This window comes from Scyliorhinus canicula, chromosome 19, assembly GCF_902713615.1.
Source record: "Scyliorhinus canicula chromosome 19, sScyCan1.1, whole genome shotgun sequence".
Taxonomy (NCBI): domain Eukaryota; kingdom Metazoa; phylum Chordata; class Chondrichthyes; order Carcharhiniformes; family Scyliorhinidae; genus Scyliorhinus; species Scyliorhinus canicula.
In genome coordinates this window covers 39,084,527-39,106,531 of record NC_052164.1, presented here as the reverse complement: position 1 = coordinate 39,106,531, position 22,005 = coordinate 39,084,527, and the positions used below count along the sequence as shown (strand labels likewise).

Sequence of the window (22,005 nt, the reverse complement as noted above, 5' to 3'; positions counted from 1 at the left end):
ATAGCTGCGATACTGTACATCTCACTTACTTGGCAAAGCTTCAGTCATGGCTCAGTGACTAGCATCCCCAGAAAGGAGACCTGAGCACTCCAATGCCGTACTGAGGGAGTGCAGCACTGGCGGAGGTGCCATTTTTGGATGAGATGTAAACTGAGGCCTCGTTAGACTTCTATAGTAGATGTGAAGGATCCCATGTCAAAGAAGAGTAGGTCCCTGATCTCCTTGCCAGTTAATCCCTCAATCAACATCACTAAAAACAGATTATCTGATGATTATCACACCACTGTTTGTGGGTGCTTGCTGTGCATAACACATCTGCTGCGTTTCCTAAATTCCAACAGCGACCACACTTTAAAGGGTACTTCATTGGCTGTGAACCGCTCTGGGATGTTTTGAGATTGTGAAAGATGCTATATAAACACAGGTTTTCCTTTCCTATTCATGCCCAAAATTCCCCGATGCAGGTTTTTGATTTATCTTTTGATGACCTCCTCTGCATTTGACTCACGTTTTACTGCTCCCCTTATTCCAGTAAACCTATCACTGATAGGAGGTCCTGCTGTTCCCTTTCAGCCATGGGAGCATGACCCTGGAGTCAAACACTTACGAATTAAATGCACAGGAAGCATGATTTGGACGGTATGGTGGCACAGTGGTTAGCACAGCTGCCTTACAGCGCCAGGGACCCAGGTGAAATTCTGGCATTGGGTGACTTGGCTGTGTGGAGTTTGCATATTCTTTGTGGGTTTCCACCGGGTGATCCAGTTTCCTCCCATAGACCAAAGATGTGCAGGTTAGGTGGATTGGCCATACTAAAATTGTGCCTTAATGTCCAAAAATGTGCAGGGTGGGTGGAGTTACAGGGATAGGGCAGGGAGTGGCCCTGGATAGGGTGATATTTCAGAGGGTTGTTGCAGACTCAATGGGCCGAATGGCCTCTTCTGCACTGTAAGGAATCTATGGAATTTTGGATGCAAACAGAATTCTGTATGATGACCGTGTTCGATAGCAGGAACTACTCAGGAATCAATACTTGGTTCCTGGTCTGCTTGCTTAAAGGAGGAACTTCCCTTCATTAAATAAAAAGCAAGATTTAGACAAACTGTCGCAGCTTACCTTGGGTTAACGGAAACATGGCTGCAGCCCAGTAGCCTAGCTGCGGAGCGATGTATGACCAGGTGAACTGCCCTCCGTCGTTCTTAATCACCCCGGTTCCACTCCTGAGCCAGGCACCTGAAAAACAGGTTGTTGAAAAGCGATCACTTTCACTGCACTTCAGAGCTGGCTGCACAGCAAGCTTTCAGCAGCCAGAACGTTTCTTCCCACCCCTCTGTTCAGCCCCTGAACCATACTCAGGATTCATCCGAGAGATTCGCTGTCTTCTGACTGTGATTTACAGAAGAGCACTGCATGTTTAGAAAAGATGACAGCATTTGGAGAAAATGCATAACTTTTCCCAAGAATTTTTTTTCCTCCTCTCTCAAAGGCTGCACTGCACGATTGATGCTCTTGTAACTCTGGTAGGATTCATAAACCTATAAAAAGTTTGCAGCTTTTTTTTTTGCAAGCAAAGCACAGACACACAATTCAGCGGGGGGCGGGGGGGGGGGGGGGGGGGGGGGTGGAGAAAAGAGAAAGGAGGGGTCCAGGGAAAGCAGAGACTAAATAAAAGACTACAAAATTCTGAGGTCCCATACTACTATACTCTGGAAAACACTAACATCGGGTGGGATTTTCTGGCCTTTCCCGCCGAAGACGACACTCCGATCCCCCACTCCCCGCCCCCACTCTCCCCCCCGCAGCACATTCCCCGGCGGTCATACAGGCGAGCCAGGCAAAACGCCACAGACATCGGCGGGACTGGAAGATCGAATGGCGAGTCGCCTCTGCTGCTGGACACCACACCCCAGCGGAGGTGTGCGGGTGGGGGGAGGGGAGTTAATCCTGCCTGTTGAATTTACAGTACAGGAACAGGCCATTCTGCCCAACAGCTCTTTGCTGGTGTTCATGCTCCACACAGACCTCTTCCTGCCTTAGTCCATCCCACTTTATCCCCTTTTCCTTCAATTCCATTCTCCCTCGTGTACTTACCGAAATTCCTCTTAAATGCTTGCACCTCAGCCCATAGTGAGTGCCCTATTCCCACTACTCTCTGGCTAAAGAGGTTTGTCCTGAATTACTCAGTGAAATCATGCGTGACTATCTTACATTCATGACTCCCATGTAGGGCTCCCTCCACAGTTGGAAACATCTCTACAACTACCCTATTGAACCCCTTCACCATATTAAAGACCTCTTTCAGGTCCCCCTCATCCCGCAGTTTCCGGAGAAGAAAAAACCCCAGTTAGTTCAATCTTTCCTGACTGTTAGAACTTGTCAGTTCTTGATCTGATCCTTCCAGAAAAACAATTTCAGTAGAACGTAAGAAATAGGTACTGGAGTAGACCACACCACAGCCCGAGTCTGCTCTGCCATTCAATAAAATCATCAAAGAATAATACAGTGCAGAAGAGTTCCTTCAGCCCATTGGGTCAGCGCTGATGCATGAAAAACACCTGACCTGCCTACCTAATCCCATTTGCCAGCACGAGGCCCATAGGTTTGAATGTTATGACATACCACATGCTCATCAAGTACTTTTAAGGGATATGAGGTAACCCGCCTCTGCCACCCTGCCTGGTAATGCATTCCAAACAGTCCCCCCCCCCCCCGGGTAAAAATATATTTTCTCAAATCCTCCCTAATCCTCCTGCCCCTCACTTTGAACTTGCGTCCGCTCGTAACTGAACCTTCAACTAAGGGGAACATTGATCCCGTCTCTGGGTCACTGTCCGTGTGGAGTTTGCACATTCTCCCCGTGTTTGCGTGGGTTTCACTCCCACAACCCAAAGATGCGCAGGTTAGGTGGATTGGCTACGCTAAATTGCCCCTTAATTGTAAAAAATGAATTGGGTACTCTAAATTTATTTATTTTGTAAACTAAGGGGAACATCTTCTCCCTATCCACCCTGTCCATGCCCCTCAGAATCTTATAGACCTCAATCAGGTCATCCCTCAATCATGGCTGAACATCAGTATCAATTCTACTTTCCTGCTGCACCTTTACTTCCCTTGAGTTCCTTAGCATCCTGGTCTAAGCCTTAAATTTATTAATTGACAAAGCATCCACAGCAGTAGAACATTCCAAAAATTGGAGGTACTCTTTCCCAGACATTCTTTCCCAGCGTGGAGGGGTCAGTCACCAGGGGGCACAGCTTTAAGGTCCGTGGTGCAAAGTTTAGAGGAGATGTGTGAGGTAGGTTTTTTACGCAGAGGGCGGTGAGTGCCTGGAACGCGTTGCCAGGCGATGTTCTGGAAGCAGGTACATTAACAGCGTTCAAAAGGCATCTTGACAAACACATGGATATGTTGGGTATAGAGGGATACGGCACAAAGAAGTGCTGAAGGTTTTGGTATCATGACGGGTACAGGCTTGGAGGGCCGAAGGGCCTGTTCCTGTGCTGTATTGTTCTTTGTTCTTTGTAAAATAGTCCCAGGTGACCATAGGTTACTTTCCCCCTTGAGGGGGAGAGCTGACTGGTGGTGATTTAACCTGAGAATCACCACACCTCAGGAGAGGGGCAAGGTTGAGAAGGCGGAAACTTCATGAATACCCTCAGCCGGTACGGGAATTGAACCCGTGCTACTGACCTCACTCCACTTCACGAACCATTTATCCCTCTGAGAGAAAACATTTCTCCTCAAGTCGCCACTAAACAGTCCGAGTGCTTATCCTGACATTATCCTGAATTTTATGCTCTCCAGCCAGGGAACTGGGCCCACCAATAACCAACATGTCAAGTGCTCGCAAACTTTTAAACATTTCAATGAGATCACCTCTGATTCGTCAAAACTCCAGAGAATATAGGCCCATTCTACTCAATCTCTCCTCAAAGGACAACCCTTTCAACTTAGGAATCAATCGAGTGAATCTTTATTGCAACCTCACTGCGGCAAGTCCTTTCTTAAATTAAGGCCGGAATTCTCTGGCCGTTGGCATTCTCTGTTCCCACCGGCAGTGCACCCACGCTCCTGAGTTTCCCAGAAGCGTTGGGTGGCTTCAATGGGAAATCCCATTGACAAGCAGCGGGAGTAGAGAATCCCGCTGCCAGCGAACACGTGACGCCGCCGAAAACAGTCGCCATTAGGGGACTGGAGAATCCAGCCCTAAGATCCCAAAACGTTCCATAATATTCCAAGTGTTTTGTCACCAAAGTTCTCCATAATTGCAGCAGGATTTATTTACTCTTATACTCCACCCCCTTTGCAATGAAGGCCAATATATTATTTACCCAAAGTACAAACAGAAAGAGCTGGAAACACTTAGCAGTTCTGACAGCTTCCCAAGAGAGAAAGAGAGAGAGAGAGAGAAAGAGAGTTAGCATTTCAGGTCTGTGACCTTTCATCACTACTATTTGCCTTCTTCATTGTTTTTCTGTGCATAAATATTAACTTTCTGGGATTTGTGTGCAAGGATCTCCAATTCCTTTGAGTACAACCATTTACTAGCTTCTAAGCTTTCAAAAAATATTCTGTGTTGTGATTAGAGTAGGCAGGAACAGTGGGAGATGGAGGGATGTGTTACGCACTGAATTATGTGTACATTTGTATTTGCATCAGTTATTGTTATAAAATCATAAATGCCTAAATAAAATGTTTTAAAAAATATTCTGTGTTTCCTTTCTTTCTAGCTGAATGGAAATTTCACACTTTTCCACAAATCCCCAATTACTTAATGGTTCCATATCCCTTTGTATCCTCCATGCAGCTCAGTGTGCTAGCGCAGTGTGCTACCTCACTTTGTATCATTAGCAAACCTGGATACATTACACTTCAATATATATCGCTGTGTCCAAAACGACCCTTTTATTCCTATTCTCTGTTTTCTCCTCTTTTAACGAATCCTCAATGCATGCTAACATATTATTCCCAACCGCATGAGCCCTAATGCCATGCTACAACCTCTTCTGTGATACCTTATCGTATGTATCCTTAATCAAAATCCAAAGACACTACATCCACAGCTTCTTCCTTACGTATCACGCTAGTTACATCTTCAAAACGAACTCTAATAGCTTTGTTATTTCATAAAACGGTGTTGACCCTGCCAAATCATATTGAGATTTTCCAAATGTTATCTCATCCCTAACAATGGATTCTAGCATTTTCCCTATTATAGATATCAGGCCAATTAGCCTATTGTTCCTGTTTTCTTTCTCCCTGTTTTTGTAATAGTGAGGTTATATTTTCTACTTTCCAATCTACAGGGAGCATTCCAGAATCTAGTTCCCTAACTCTAGATAACCAAACCAATACATCAATGCTCTCTGCAGGCAACTCATGTGAACATCAGGATGTAGACCGTCAAATCCAGCAGATTTGTTGGATTTTCGTCCCATTAATTTTCCTTTACTCATATTAATTACTTCAAGTGCCTCACTCTCATTAAACGCTTGGTTTACCACAATCTCCGGTAGGTTCTTTATATTTTCTACTGCGAAGACAGACACAAAGTACTTGTTTAATCTCTGTCATTTTCTTATTCCCCATTAAAATTCAATCCTGCGTCTGCCTCTAAGAGACACTTACTTCCGCTAATCACTTCCTCTTCACATATAGAAATAGATTCTATGTCCAGCTTGTTTACTCTCGTATTCTGTTTTCCCTCTCGTTATCAATTTCTTGGGCATCCTTTGCTAATCCAAAAACTCTCCCAATCCTCAATTTCACAATTCTTTTTGGTAACATGGCAACCCTTTACTTTTGGGTGCGGTAATCTCTTTCATTTTACAGCTGGGGCAAAGGGTTGAACCGGTAATGAAGGTAATCGTTTCAATCCCCAGCCTGTGTTGCACTGGGTCATGTAGAAAGAGGTAGTTCCTACTCCTCATTGCTATCTATTAACTTGAAGCAGACATGCACAATTCTGATTACACTCATTGCAAAACTCAACAAATATCTGGCAGTACCAATGTGTAGCTCAGATAGCTTGTCAGCTAGTTCGTGTGGCAGAGCGTGGCTTCGATTCCTGTGCCGGTTGAGGTTATTCATGAAGGCCCGTCCTTTTCATCCTGAGGTGTGGTGATCCTCAGGTTAAATAACCACCAGTCAGTTCTTCCCCTCAAAAGGAAGAGCAGCCTATGGTCATCTGGGACTATGGCGACTTTACATACTGTACTTAGACCAATCAGCTGTATCAAGACAAACAACAAGGTGAAGGAAAAGAGAGGTCACCGAGACAAGACACAGCAGCCTCTATCCTAATTCACATCAAATCCCATTCACCCATCACCCCTGTGCTCACTGACCTACAATGGCTCCCAGCCTGTCAATGCATCGGTTTACAATTCTCACCTTTGCTTTCAAATCTTTGTGATCTCTTCCACAACTCTCTGAGATCTCCAAGCTTCCTCCAATTCAGGCCTCTTGCACATCCCCATTTCCACTACTCGACTGTGGGCGGTCATGCCGTCTGCAACTTAGACCTGGAGATCACTTCTGAACCTTCCTGCTTCTGTTGTACATCGCTCTCTTCCTTTAAGATAACCATTAAAATCTGCCTTTTTGACCAGGTATTTGGTCATCTCTCCCAATATCTTATAAGACCTAGGGTAACATTTTGCCTTATAATGCTCCTGTGAAGTGCTTTGAAGCATCTCAATATGTTAAAGTTGCTACATAAATGCAAGTTGTATATTCAGCAAAATATAGTGGTGAGATTTGTGGATAGCTCATATTGTGGTAAAGATAAAGGAGTGGAGCATCAATCATCCTTCTAGAGGTTAAGACTGTCGACTCAGGTGGTGAATGTATGAGCAGGAGGGAAACTGCTAAGCATAGAAACAGATGGAGGAGTAAGAGTTAGAGACAGGCGGGATTTGCTGCCATCTGAGTCCTATGACAAGAGGGCTGAGTTTCTGAATGTGCATTCTGAACACGGAGATTCGTCTCATCACAGCGTGGAGTGGAATGTTTCCCACCGCTCCCCAACAATAATATTGTGGGGACCATGCTCGCCAATTGTGCTCCCAGTGGCAGAAACTCTGGGCACATTTGGACAAGCAACCCCAATATTGAAGGGGACTAGAAGATCCTGAGGGTGATTCTGGCTTGAGCTAGGCAGGAAATGGAGGGCATGGAGAGGGAAGAGAGCCGTACCTTATACAGTGAGCTGGCAGGAGGTGCAGCTAATGGAATGTAGATAAGCATGTCAAAAACAAACAGAAAACCAACTGAACACATCAAGTGTCCCTGCAATAACACTGAGACCAACAAAAAAAAGGTAATTTTGAGAAAGAGAAAGAATCCTTTCAGACAACATTTTCTGGTTTCATTACATTGTACTGAATGGAATGCCTATAGATCTGAATACTGCTGTATTACGGTAACTGAAGAAGTATATGTTTTTATTATCGAATTTTGGGACTTGTGCCAGTATTTTGGGGATCACATCCTGGTATTTATTTTCAGCGGTCTTGCTCATAAATCCTAATTCTGTGTTAATAAGCAAACTGATGTAAACATATTTGGCAAATCCGTTTTCTTTCTATGGGGGAGGGATGGCTGAGGGATAAGAATTTGACATTATGCTATTGGTAGAACACATGCTAGCAAGACAGGAGAGATGGAAAGTGGGCTGATGACTCACTGTTGCCATCGCACAAAGTCAGGATCTGCCACAAGAGCAGGATCTATCACAAAGGCGTCATGTATAACGCATTGGCACACTTTATGCACAATTATATTTCAGCGCTGGTTTCAGGAGCGAGTTAGGTCGGTCTTCCTGCCTTGTTTATTTTGGTTACACTTTCATCCCAAATGCCCAATTAGATTACTTAAATCGGTGCCCCAGACACTTTCATTCTATAATCCAATAAATGTTTGGTGTTGATCCTGTTACGTGAACACAGTATTATTCAAATGCTCCCCCCTGGGCACTCGTCCACCCAAACCTAGACACAATTTCACACTTCAGCGGGGGAGGGGGCCTCAGGCAGGAAAACCGCCCTTTCACCTATTAAGGCCCTGAAGTGGCCATTTAATGATCACTTAAGGGCCATTTCCCTCCCAATCTCAATTTTAGGCTGGTGGAAGCAGGGGTGAGAGCAGGAATGGGCTTTTCCTCATTTCGGCAGGACGGTGGGGTGACTCATTCTGAAGGACCCCTTTGAGTTGGGATGACCTCCCCTCCAGGACCTTGAAGTCATCAGACCCATCCCTCCCTGGCCTACGCCCTGGGGTTGAAATCAGGCCCCTCCCGACCCCTTAGCCTCTTGCCCCAGGAACTCCGGAACTTACCTTTCCAAAGGTCTTAGTTCCAGGCAGAGAGCTGCAGTACCACTTTTGGCCACTGAACTGCTGCCTCTGGCCAGGTTGGAGAGCTGTTGGGCAATCAAATTGGCCAACATCTCTCACAGGCAGCGCTTCCTTCCAAGTGTGAACAGAAGTCCTGCTCACTGCCAATCAATACTCAAGTGAGCGTTAGATGGTTGTGGGATTTCGTGAGTAGGCAGTAGTGTATTATTCCCCGACTCCAGAACCGCAAGCGTCGATTGCTCACCATTCTTAAAATCCTAGCCCCAAATTCTCCCCAAACCTCTTCCTCCAAGTATTGGCCTGAACTGAGGTCCAGATCTACTGCTTTCCAGGCTCTCACCCAAGTGATAATATTTCACCTGCAGGAGTGCCAAGCAACTAAGGACAACATCACAATCGAACCTAATTCTGTCCTCATCCCAATATCATTTCTATAAAGAGTCACTCAACAGTAACTGGGGAAGGAAGGGAGCTCTGATGTTTGATGGTTGGTGTTTGGACTCCTGCTCTTTTTTATCTTTAATGAGCAAAGTCAGGAAGACAAGGGCATTGTCCTGGGCAAGACTCGTGATTCAGTGTCAGCCTTTGGTGGTAGCGTCACATTGGCTTCTGAGGGGGCTATCTAAAAATCCCATCCCATCAGATCAGCGGAAAGGCGTGGCTGTCTTCTCAATGGCTGTAGTGCGATGGTTGGCTTGGCAAAGGGCAGAAATAGCCCCGAGCAGATTCAGAGGCTGCAGGGCAAGGGTTAGTTTGACAAAGGGGGGGATGAAAATGTCAGGGTATCTGGCAGGGTGGGGGATCTTGCTGAACATCTGAACATGATACTGGCCTCGCAATGTTGAGGGTTGAAGTGGACTCCGGACATAAGTCCCAGAATGTCCATGAATTAACTGATGGATAAGTACCACAAGAGCAATGGGGTCATGGGATACAGGGAAGGAGTGAAAGGTCTGTGATAATCTTAACGTTCACTTCCTCGGAGACAAAGGTGGGGAGGGGGTTTGGGATTTGGCATGGGGAGTGTCCATGCTGGTCTGGCAATGAGAGATCACCACCGCTGCCATCTTGCTGCCAGTCGTCATCGTGCGGACGGAAAGTGTCAGGGAGACCAAATCCAGCTGCTGCTGCAAGGTATGGGGCGGAGGGGTGGGTTGGGGGTGGGGGGGCAGCACTAAAGGGCCACCCAACTGTACCGTGTATTCCCACATGAGCCAACAGTACAGCTGAGAGATGTCAGTGGTCCCTCAATGGCATTGCAGGAAGTCACTAAACTGAAGCAATTATCTGCATTTTTGTGGCACTAATTGCGCAGAGTGGCATAATCAATATCCTGGGTTTAACCCCTTGCTCACAGCCTGGCATTTCCCCACAGCGATGATGATTTTAAGTGCAAATGAGCAGTCAGATATACTTTTGAGGCATATTGCATTAGTGGAGCTGGACGGTTCCTAGAAGCCTCAGCACACCCTCAGCATTTTGCAGAGCCTGAATAGAAATTGAGGCTCCTGTAGACTCTATACACTGTAATTTTAAGTTGTTGTGTATGAGACAGGCAGTGCCTGGGCTGAACGCAGCACATCCAGGCACCTGGCCAAAGCAGTCTCATCTCCGTGGCTCACGGTGTGTGAAGGGGGATCACCTGAGTGCTCACACTGCAGCGTAGATCGTTTGTGTGGCAAGCATGAGTCAATGATTGAACAATAAATATTGCAGACGAGTTCCGACTGCTGCATGCTTCTCATTTATATGGCAGAGAGGAAGCCACCAGATGGAGCCTACATTCATTGCTGCCTGCATAACTGCAGACAGAAATGAAAAGGAAGAGACAATTGCAAAGGAAAAGGCTGGTTCACCAAAGATAGGAGCAAAACGCTGAAGAACCAGGCCCAGCAGCCTCAAGCAGGGAAACAGAAACATTGTACACAGGCACCTTGCTACACCTAAGGTGTACCAACATCTGTCTTATCTATAGCTGACCGAGAACAAGTATTCTATTGTTCTATTGCTTCTACATGTCCAGGGATCTGTCAACTCACATTTGCCACATTCTCCACAAATTGCATCCTTTGCCATTGGCTGTGAAAGCAACAGCCGCAATCAACTTCAAGCTCCTTGCGAGGTTTGACTGGGTATCTAAGCGGGATCTCTCAGGCATCCACACACAAATGCATACATGAGGTCACAGACACCCTTTTTCCAAGTCCCACATTCGACAGAGGTCAAGCACGACAGAGCACTGGCCTTCGCTGAGGTTCAGTGTAAAGTCGCCATAGCCCCAGATGACCATGGGCTGCTTTCCCCTTTGACTGGGAGAGCTAACTAACTGGTGGGGATTTAACTTGAAGACCACCACACCTCAGGCAAGCGGACAGGCTGAGAAGGCGGGGCCTTCATGAATAATCTCAGCAGGTACAGAAATTGAACCCATGCTGCTGGTCACGCCCTGCATCACAAACCAGCTGTCCAGTCAACGGAGCTAAACCGGCCTACCAGTGCAGGGTGCCATTGACTGCACTCATGTGGTTATCAAAGCTCCCTGACAGCGGTCACTACAATATATAAACAGGAAAGCTATCCACAACCTCAATGTAAAGCTGGTGTGTGACCACAACAAGCAAATCCTGCAGGTTTGCACCAGATATTACGGAAGCATCTATGACTTATATGGTATGAGTGGATCGTAGATCCCTGAAATCTTTGAGGGACCACACAGAATCCAGAGCTGTCTCCTTGGGGACAAAAGGACCTGCAAAGATCGTGATTAATGACACCCGTGCAGCAGCCTCCTGAGAGTCTGCTTGAGAGTGTAGTAGAGGCAGTTTCAAACGTTGCTCTCAACGGACAATTGGATCATTATCTGAAGAGGATAAATTGTCAGGGCTACAGGGAAAAAGGAAAGCATCAGTGAATGAATTGTTCCTGCAAAGAGCCAAAGAGGATATGATGGGCTGAATGCCTCCATCTGTGCTATAACCATTTTATGATTCCTTACTTGAACCTCAGCGCCCAACAGACTATTTCTTTTTTTAAAAAATAATTTTTATTGAAAAATTTCGAATTTGTACAACAACATCAAACCATACTAAAATACCAACAATAACAATAATGACAACAATCATGAACCTTCGCCCCTCCTCAATGAACAACCCAACATATTAACAACAACTGAAAGTAACACAATGTTAAGTTACATAACCGTAGCGGAAAAAAAAATTAGAAACTATAGTAAGGAACACCCCCCATCTCCCCCCCCCCTCTCCCTCCCCCCTCCCTCCCTTCCCCCTCCCTCCCCCTTCCCCCTCCCTCCCCCTCGCCCCCCCCCTCGCCCCCCCCCTCCCTTACCCTCCCTCCCCCTCCCCCCTCCCTCCCCCTCCCCCCTCCCTTCCCCTCCCCCCTCACCCTCCCCCTCCCCCCTCCCCCTCCCCTTCCCCCCCCCCTCCCCCCTCCCCCAAAGAACCTACTCATCCTAGTCCTGGACATGTGGGCCCGGTGCAGCACCTTAAATTGGATAAGACTAAGCCTTGCACATGAAGAGGAAGAGTTGACTCTCTCCAAGGCATCCGCCCAAGTCCCGTCCTCTATCTGCTCCCCAAGTTCCCCCTCCCATTTAGCCTTCAGCTCCTCCACTGGCGACTCCACCACCTCCTGCATTAACTTATAGATGTCAGACACCTTCCCCTCTCCGACCCACACCCCCGAAAGCACTCTGTCCATCGTCCCTCTACCTGTCGCCTAGCAAACGCGTTTACCTGCAAGTATCTGAACATGTTCCCTTGGGGAAGCCCAAATTTATCTTCCAGTTCCCCAGGTCCGCAAACCTCCCGCCAATAAACAGGTCCCTCAATTTACTGATGCCCACCCTTTGCCACCACCTAAATCCCCCATCCTTGTTCCCCGGGATGAACTGATGATTGCCACCCAATGGAGCCTCCATCGAGCCCCCTGTTTCCCCCCGATGCCGTCTCCACTGTCCCCAGATTCTTCAGGTCGCCGCCACCACAGGGCTCGTGGTAAACCTCTTAGGGGAAAGCGGCAACGGCGCCGTTACCATGGCCCCCAGGCTCGTACCTCTACATGACGCCATCTCCATTCTTTTCCACGCCGCCCCTCCCCCCTCCATCACCCATTTACGCACCATTGACAAATTGGCTGCCCAATAGTACCCCAAAAGGTTGGGCAGCGCCAGCCCGCCTCTAACCCTCCCTCGCTCCAGGAAAACGCTCTTCACTCTCGGAGTCCCATGTGCCCCCACAAAGCTCAAGATACTGCTCGTCACTCTCCTAAAGAAGGCCCTGGGGATGAAGATGGGCAGGCACTGAAAGAGGAACAAGAACCTCGGAAGCACCGTCATTTTGACGGACTGCACCCTCCCCGCCAACGACAATGGCAGCATGTCCCACCTCTTGAACTCCTCCTCCATCTGATCTACAAGCCTGGTGAAATTATGTTTGTGAAGAGTCCCCCAGTCCCTGGCCACCTGCACCCCCAGGTACCTAAAACTTCCCCTGCCCTCCGAAGCGGCAGCCTACCAATTCCCTCCTTCTGCTCCCCAGGGTGCACCACAAACACCTCACTAAATTTAGTTAATAACCTGAAAAGGTCCCAAACTCAGCTAGCAGCTCCTTCACCCCCGGCATTCCTCCCACCGGGTCCGCCACATACAGTAACAGGCCATCGGCAGACAACAACACCCTATGTTCCTCCCCACCTCGCACCAAACCTCTCCACCTCTCTGAATCCCTCAACGCCATCGCCAGCGGCTCGATTGCCAATGCAAACAACAAGGGGGACAGGGGGCAACCCTGCCTGGTCCCTCGGTAAAGCCGGAAGTACTCCGACCTCCTCTCATTCGTGGCCACGCACGCCATCGGGGCCTCATATAGCAGCCTCACCCATCTAATAAACCCTTCACCAAATCCAAACCTCCCCAACACCTCCCATAAGTACCCCCACTCCACTCTATCGAAGGCCTTCTCCGCATCCAGCGCCACCACTATCTCTGCCTCCCCCTCAATCGCCGGCATCATGATGACATTCAACAATCTCCGCACATTCGTGTTCAGCTGCCTTCCCTTCACAAAACCTGTCTGGTCCTCGTGTACAACCCCTGGCACACAGTCCTCTATCTTGGTGGCCAGGAATTTTGCCAGCACCTTGGCATCCACATTAAGGAGAGATATGGGCCTGTCTGAACCACACTGCTGGGGGTCCTTGACCCTCTTTAAGATTAACGAGATCAGCGCCCGAGACATCGCCCCTTCCCACGCTTCATTAAGTGTCCGCACCAGCAAGGGGCCCACTAGGTCCACAAACTTTTTATAAAATTCCACCGGGAACCATCCGGCCCCGGTGCCTTCCCTGACTGCATCTGCCCGATCCCCTTAACTAGCTCCTCCAGTTCAATCGGCGCACCCAACCCCTCCACCTGCTCCTTTGGGAAAGAAAGCCCGTCTCCATTCCCCTCCTCTCCCCCGTTGGCTCCGACCGGTGCAGTTCCCCGTAAAAGTCCTTGAAGACCTCATTCACCTCTACCCACTTCCGCACCACATTCCCACTCTTATCTCTCACTCCAGCAATTTCCTTAGCCGCATCCCGCTTGCGGAGCTGATGAGCCAGCATCCTAATCGCCTTTTCACCATGTTCGTACACTGCCCCTTGTGCCTTCCTCCACTGTGCCTCCGCCTTTCTAGTGGTCAGCAAACCAAATTTAGCCTGCAGGCTGCGCCTCTCCCCCAACAGTCCCTCCTCTGGTGCCTTTGCGTACCTCCTGTCTACCTCCAGCATCTTTCCCACCAGTCTATCCCTCTCACTCCTCTCGCTCCTCTCCCTGTGTGCCCGGATGGATATCAGCTCCCCACGAATCACTGCCTTCAGGGCTTCCCAGACCATCCCCACCTGAACCTCCCCCGTATCATTCACCTCGAGGTACCCCTAAATACTTGCCCGGACCCTCCTACACACCTCCTCCTCTGCCAACAACCCCACATCCAACCGCCACAATGGGCGCTGGTCCCGCACCTCCCCCATCTCCAACTCTATCCAATGCGGAGTGTGGTCGGAGATTGCAATGGCCGAATACTCGGCCTCCTCCACTCTCAGAATCAGTCCCCTATTCACCACGAAGAAGTCTATCTGAGAGTAGACCCTATGTACGTGGGAGAAGAAATAGTACTCCCATGCCCTCGGCCTCACAAACCTCCATGGATCCACCCCACCCATCTAGTCCATAAACCCTCTCAGTACCTTGGCCGCCGCCGGCCTCCTACCCGTCCTTGAACTGGACCGATCCAGTGAAGGATCCAACACCGTATTGAAGTCCCCCCCCATGATCAGACCTCCCGCCTCTAGATCCGGGACCCGTCCCAACATACGCCTCATAAAGCCCGCATCGTCCCAATTTGGGGCATACACACTAGCAAGTACCACCTTCTCTCCCTGTAGCCTGCCCCTGACCATAACATACCTACCCCCCTTATCCGCCACCACCTCCGATGCCTCAAACGACACATTTTTCCCCACCAAAATCACCACTCCCCGGTTCTTCACATCGATCGATTGATCGCAAGATACAAAACTCAAACAATGCCCCACAGCAAAAAAAAACAGAACAACACCCCCATAAATAACCATATCAAAATTGCAAAAGTACAGAAATAAAAGGACACAGCAACAGCAGAAACCAGCAATAAAGCATTACAGCCGACCCCGCAACCCCCAACCCCTAGTTCAAGTCCAGTTTCTCCGTCCGCACGAAGGCCCACGCCTCCTCCGGGGAATCAAAATAATAATGCCGGTCCGAATAAGTTACCCACATGCGCGCAGGCTGCAACTTTCCGAACTTTATCTTCTTCTTGTAAAGCACCTCTTTCGTCCGATTAAACCCGGACCGCCGCTTAGCCACCTCCGCACTCCAATCCTGGTAGATCCGTACTACCCCATTCTCCCGGTTTCTGCTCTTTACCTTCTTGGCCCAGTGCAGCACACACTCCCGATCACTGAACCGGTGGAACCTCACCAGCACCGCACGCGGGGGTACATTCTCCTTAGGCCTCCTGGCGAGTACCCCGTGGGCTCCCTCCAGCTCCGGGGCAGATGGAAAGACCCGGCCCCCACTAGCGAGTTCAGCATCGTAGCCACATAAGTTGTCAGGTCTGACCCCTCCAGCCCTTCCGCCAAAGATCCGCAGATTTTTCCGCCTCATGCGGTGATCAAACTCCTCGAAGCGGTCCTGCTACTTCTTGTGGAGCGCCTCGTGCCCCTCCACCTTACTCACGAGGACTACGGCCTCCTCCTCTCGTTCAGTGGCCTGCGTCTGCAACTCCTTGATGGCAGCACCCTGGGTCGTCTGAATCTCCGAGAGCCTTTTGTTCGTTTCCTGCAGAGAGCTCAGTACCTCAGCCTTGAAATCTGCAAAGCAGCGCAGGAGAGCAGCTTGTTGCTCCTGGGCCCACTGCTTCCACCCCTCTGGAGCTCCGCCGGCCACCATCTTGGATTCCTTCCCCCGTTTTTTCTGGGGAGCTGCTGCCGTTTTTTCCCCCTTTCCACTCCGAGTTCGAGTCATGGACTGCGGGGAAAGTCGATCAGCACACCTTCTCCCACCGGGAGACGTCAAAGAATTTCCGTTTTGGGCTCCAAAAAGAGCCGAAAAGTCCGTTTGAAACGGGAGCTCCCAAATGTGCGGCTTCCTACGTCATCGCCGCCACCGGAGGTCCCAACAGACTATTTCAATTATTAACCCAGCGAAAGTCAACTGTTTCACTAAAGAATGGAGATCAAATTTAGGACCTTCTAGTGTTCATTACTTTGAGAACATCAGAACATAACAATAATAATAATCTTTATTATTGTCACAGGTAGGCTTACATTAACACTGCAATGAAGTTACTGTGAAAATCCCCATGTCGCCTCACTCTGGCGCCTGTTCGGGTCACTGAGGGAGAATTCAGAATGTCCAATTCACCTAACAAGCACGTATTTTGGGACTTGTGGGAGGAAACTGGAGCACCCGAGGAAAGCCACATAGACACGGGGAGAACATGCAGACTCTGCACTGTTAACTAAGCCAGGAATCAAACCCAGATTCTTGGTGCTGTGAAGCGACAGTGCTAACCTCTGTGCTATCGTGCCATCCAAATAGGAGCCCATCAACCCTTCTCTGCTATTCAGTATGATCATGGCAGTTCCAGGACTTTACCTCCACTTGCTCACCTGCTCCCGATATCCCTTGACCAAAAATCTGTCTACCTCAATCTTAAATACCTTCCATGATTGGCACACCCACAACCCTCTGGGGTAGGGAATTCCAATGGTTCTTAAACTTTAGAGTGAAGACGTTTCTCCTCACCTCAGTCCAGAGTGCTTTACCCCTTATCCTGAAACTGTGATCCCTTGTTATAAATTCCACAGTCAGGGAAATAATGCCCCGCAATTTCCTCAGAGTGACAGTCTCCATGGGATTGCCGCTCTTGACTGTAGCCATCTAAGATGGACACTGGGCTACAAAATGGAGAACCGCAAGGAACACAGGGAAAAACAGTCATAGTGAGGACACACAGCTTGCAAAAGACTGTTTTGCATTTTGTACGTACAGAAACCAGTATCCAAAGAGTTGCAGAGTTTCAGCCAAAGGTGCAAATGGGAAACAGATCTGCATATTAATGAGGTGATCCCGGCCCAGGCCCAGGTACAATAGAAACATTTAAGTATCGATGGATACTTTTCCATAGACGCCCAGACAGAATGGCGGCAAAGCAACCAAAACAAAGAGCCGTAGAGACCGCCCCAAACATCGAGAAACGACCCTAGGATTGGGGAGTTTGAAAGATATCGATTGGGAAAGACCCAATAGAGGAGGGAACCACCCCAAGGGGGCCTGAACCTCCTGAGACCTATAAAAAGAAGGTCAAGCACATGACTCGGTCTGTTGCTTCCAGACTCCGGCCCAGATCTGTTGCCTCCGACCCAGATCTGTTGCTTCCAGACTCCGGCCCAGATCTGTTGCATCGCATCCTGGCTCCAGTTTCATCACCGGCCGTTGAGCATCAGCCATCGAACTGTAAGTGCCAACACAATTATCGCTACGTGATCCAGACCTTGCTAGCTCTTGACAACTTTGCCAATCAGAAAGTTACAGACCAAGAACGGGATGAAGGCCTTGCTCCCTGACCTTGCCTGTTCCTGTCTAGATAAGTATTTAGTTGTTTATTATTAGAAGTAAGTTAGTCTCTTTAGCGTATGCATGAGTATTTATTATATTTGTTATAATAAACACCAATCGTTTGGACTTACTAATCGGTGTATGGATTTATTACTTTGAACCTGACCTTGATATACTTGTGACGGTGTCTCAATACGACACCTGGCGACTCCGAGCATAATTACACATACAGAGCCATAGTAGTGTTAAGCACACGGCCTTTAAACGGAGGCGTGTTAATCACACTCCAGTAAAACGAGCAACATGACGGACTCACCTGTCTGGGGCGGAAGTGGCGGGGTTGGGCCGGGGGAGGGGTGTCAGTCCTGGCTGGTGGGTGGGGCAGGGATGGTTGTGTCGAACCAGGAGGGGTTGGGTTGGGTTTGGGCGTCTGGTGTCAAGCCAGGAAAGGGGGGGGGGAGGCGACAGGGGTGGGGGTGGGTGTGGTGTGGTGGGTCGCCTGGGTGTGGTGGGTCGTCCTATGCGAGGCTGGGTCTGGGTTTTTAAATAGTTACTCTGGAGTTAGCGATGAGTTTTTTCCTCTAACTTTTTCAGAGTAACTATCAGGGTTAAACTGGCAGAATCATCCAAATTTAACGATTTAAATCACTTCTGTTGGATCGTTCCCAGCCTAGCGCAATTTTCCAGGAGAAGTTAGCACTTTTGAGGAATTGCTGGGAGTTTCCTAGAGGGATTCCCCAACGGTTCATAGGGGTACCCCCTAAATTCGACACGGGGAACCAGGTAATTATGGGCCAATCATGTCTCAGCAAGTATTCTGTTGTGCTGCACTGACCAATATCTTTACATAGGGAGCCATCAGGTGGAGCACTTCAACAAACAAGAACCTTGTTACACTTCAGAAGATCTCCCAGCACAATTAAACATGCTCAACAGGGAAGTCTTTGTGGTATTTTACTGGGTTGCTGACAAATGAATAATGCAAGGCAGCAAACAGAAGATGAGCCTTCTTATTCAGTCATCAGGAATTAACTACATTCTAACACTCTCACAACAGACTGATAAAATGAGGATTCTTTTTGCAGTAAAAAAGACAGTGATTGAGTAAATAATTAATTAAAACTTGCTGGTAAATTAGGCAATCAGTTATCCTCCTGAGTCACAGCACTTCTAGATAATCCTAATAGTTACAAACACTGCTGGCATTAGCCTGTCTATAAGTAAGTGTTATACTCACTTCGCCTTCAATTACCTAAAGGTTCCATACCCATATCCATAGAATCCCTACAGTGCAGAAGGCCTTGCTCCCTGACCTTGCCTGTTCCTGTCTAGATAAGTATTTAGTTGTTTATTATTAGAAGTAAGTTAGTCTCTTTAGCGTATGCATGAGTATTTATTATATTTGTTATAATAAACACCAATCGTTTGGACTTACTAATCGGTGTATGGATTTATTTCTTTGAACCTGACCTTGATATACTTGTGACGGTGTCTCAATACGACACCTGGCGACTCCGAGCATAATTACACATACAGAGCCATAGTAGTGTTAAGCACACGACCTTTAAACGGAGGCGTGTTAATCACACTCCAGTAAAACGAGCAACATGACGGACTCACCTCTCTGCGTCGGAAGTGGCGGGGTTGGGCCCATCGAGTCTGCGCATCCCTTCGAAAGAACACTCGATCTAGGCCCATAGCTCCACCCTATCCCTGTAACATCACCTAACCTGCACATCTTTGGACACTAAAGGGAAATTTAGTATGGCCAATCCACCTAACCTGCACATTCCGGACAAAACCCACGCAGACATGGGGAGAATCCGCAAACTCCATAGTGTCACCCAAGGCCAGAATCAGCTTGGGTCCCTGGCACTGTGAGGCAGCAGTGCTAACCACTGTGGTTAATGTGCCGCAGGTTCAGAGAGCTCGCTAATTAAATCCTGTTTATTTATATTCTGAGACGCATTCAATCTCGGGTCTATTTTTGTTACTGTGGAAATTTCTGTTTGAACCTTAAAGTCTCTCTCGTGTTCTTTGTTTATTTAATATTTCCAGTATCTATTCACAGTCACTGGCATTAAAATATGAGGTGACAGGTACGCAATCTGAAAACGATGAACCCCGTTATCAGACACACCAACACCCACCAAATAACACTGAATTTATTTACACACATTTAGTGTCGAGCAGAAATACTGATTTACAGGAATTAAAACATGGGGCATTTCAAATCAAGGAATCATGCGGCATAGAAGGAGGCCATTTGGTCCATTGTGCCATGTGCTGTCTCTTGGAAAGAGCTATCTAATTAGTCCCATTCCTCCCCTCTTTTCCCACAGCACTGTAAATGTTTCTCCTTCAAATATTTACTTAGCAACGTCACTGTGGGAGAGCAGCCAGAAACCTATAAAACTGCAAGTAAATGATAAATCTACTAGAAAATGCCTTTTGCAATTAAGTATCCCAAGGCTTTACAAGGAAATCACTTCAATAGAACATAGAACAGTACAGCACAGAACAGGCCCTTCGGCCCTCAATGTTGTGCCGAGCCATGATCACCCTACTCAAACCCACGTATCCACCCTATACCCGTAACCCAACAACCCCCCCCCCATTAACCTTACTTTTTTTAGGACACTACGGGCAATTTAGCATGGCCAATCCACCTAACCCGCACATCTTTGGACTGCGGGAGGAAACCGGAGTACCCGGAGGAAACCCACGCACACAGGGGGAGGACGTGCAGACTCCACACAGACAGTGACCCAGCCGGGAATCGAACCTGGGACCCTGGAGCTGTGAAGCATTTATGCTAACCACCATGCTACCCTGCTGCCAATTGAGGGAATTGAGTCAAAAAGGTAGGTGACCCTCACCCAGCACGTTACTTGGGATTGTTCCACTTGGACAAAGCCACATCTGGTGACCCTGCGCCTGTGTCTACAGATTGTTTTACTTTGGATGCAACATCCCACATTGTCTCTGCCCTCTTCCGCGTCTTAATCCGAGTTTTCCGCAAAGGCCTGTGTTCTTCTGGTCTGCCACCCACCTACCCACTCACAGACCTGTCAGCCGGTCATTCAAATATGCTTCCCCTCATAATGGTCAGCGATGAAAATGCTCAAGCTCTCGTGCAACCTCCCCAGTTCTGAAGATGGTGCAGTCCTGTTTGCGTTCAGGAAGACAGAAATGACAGTGGACACCATGCATATGCCTCACTGACACGCCAACGCTATTTTATTAATTCCTAAGAAGCAAAGTCACAACAAGGCAATCGCGTTAGAACTGTGCTTATCCCACGTTTGTGTCTGCACCGATCAGAAGTGAGTGCAGTCACAAATCTGAACATATTCTATCCATCTTCCATTAGGCTCCATTTCTTTTATACAGCTCTGGAAGAAATGTTTTCATTAATATTTAATACAATGCTAAAGTTTCTAATATTATATTTGTTTGACAGGGTAATTAATGGGAAGACAGTTTATTTGAATCCAATTTAAAGCCATCAATATTTCAGTGATCCTCAAAATAAATTTCACTAGTCCCAACAGTAAATAATTCTGATTTTTGTTGTGTGTTCATCACCTCGAGGACTGTGGACGCAGTGAATGCAATATTACTCCAGGATTTACAAATGCTTCAAACGGGCTACAATTCACGAGCAGAGCACATTCAAATGTCCAATGTGCCCTGCCCACTAGCCACACAGACTGGTAAGACTACCTGTCCTCATTATAGGACTTGGAATGAGCCATTCAGCCCCTCAAGTCTGTTAAACTATTCAGTGTGATCATGGCTGATTGGTGGGGTGCCCGGTGAGGGTAATAGAGACAACAGGTCTGTTGCAGAGTTAAGCTTCCCGTTGACCTCCCTTTCTTTCCGACTCATGTAACAAGATTTAAACAATGGCACATCCTGCCCTCCACACCCTACAAAGATGTTTTCTTTACTACATTACAAGAGCGTCTACCCTTCAAAGGTACTTCACTGGCTGCAAAGCTGTTTGGGGCATCGGGTATTGGAGGATGCAATAGAAATGCAAGTCTTTCTTTTTTCATTGGTTTATTGAAGGTATATTGAGCACCGCAACTCATCATAATGACAGAACCTCTGTATGTCAATACTGAGGTGAATGAGGTCCAATAACCCCATCAGAAGTGCAGCTCCTGCTTTGCACCCTGTTTTAAAAATGCAAAAATCAGGATGAATTAGCATTAATTTTAAACATTTAGATATCAGCAAAATAAACAGCGGGATCTGAACTTGCTGAGCCATGCTCCACCCCCTGACGTGGCACTTTCAGTCTTAAGATTACAGTAACCCTGGCTCTATCCTAGATTCTGGCAATATGCTCATCTAGCGAGATGGATAATGGCTGCACTATTTCTGGTGAAATCCTCTTCGATGTCTTTGGTATCTCTAGAATTGACCATTCCAATGGCCACCTCCTACCTTCTATGCACTGTCAGCTTGAGGTCATTAAAAAA

The 22,005-nt window shown here is 47.8% G+C and overlaps 1 protein-coding gene across 1 annotated transcript in view; it reads right to left on the bottom strand.

Moving 5' to 3' along the window:
• The window catches only part of fam171a2a (family with sequence similarity 171 member A2a), a 370,881-nt gene that overhangs the window by 24,825 nt on the left and 324,051 nt on the right, over nt 1-22,005 (bottom strand). The window contains exon 6 of the mRNA XM_038778520.1: nt 1,117-1,233. Within this exon, the coding sequence (XP_038634448.1) occupies nt 1,117-1,233 (117 nt within the window). The remainder of the gene's footprint in view (nt 1-1,116; nt 1,234-22,005) is intronic.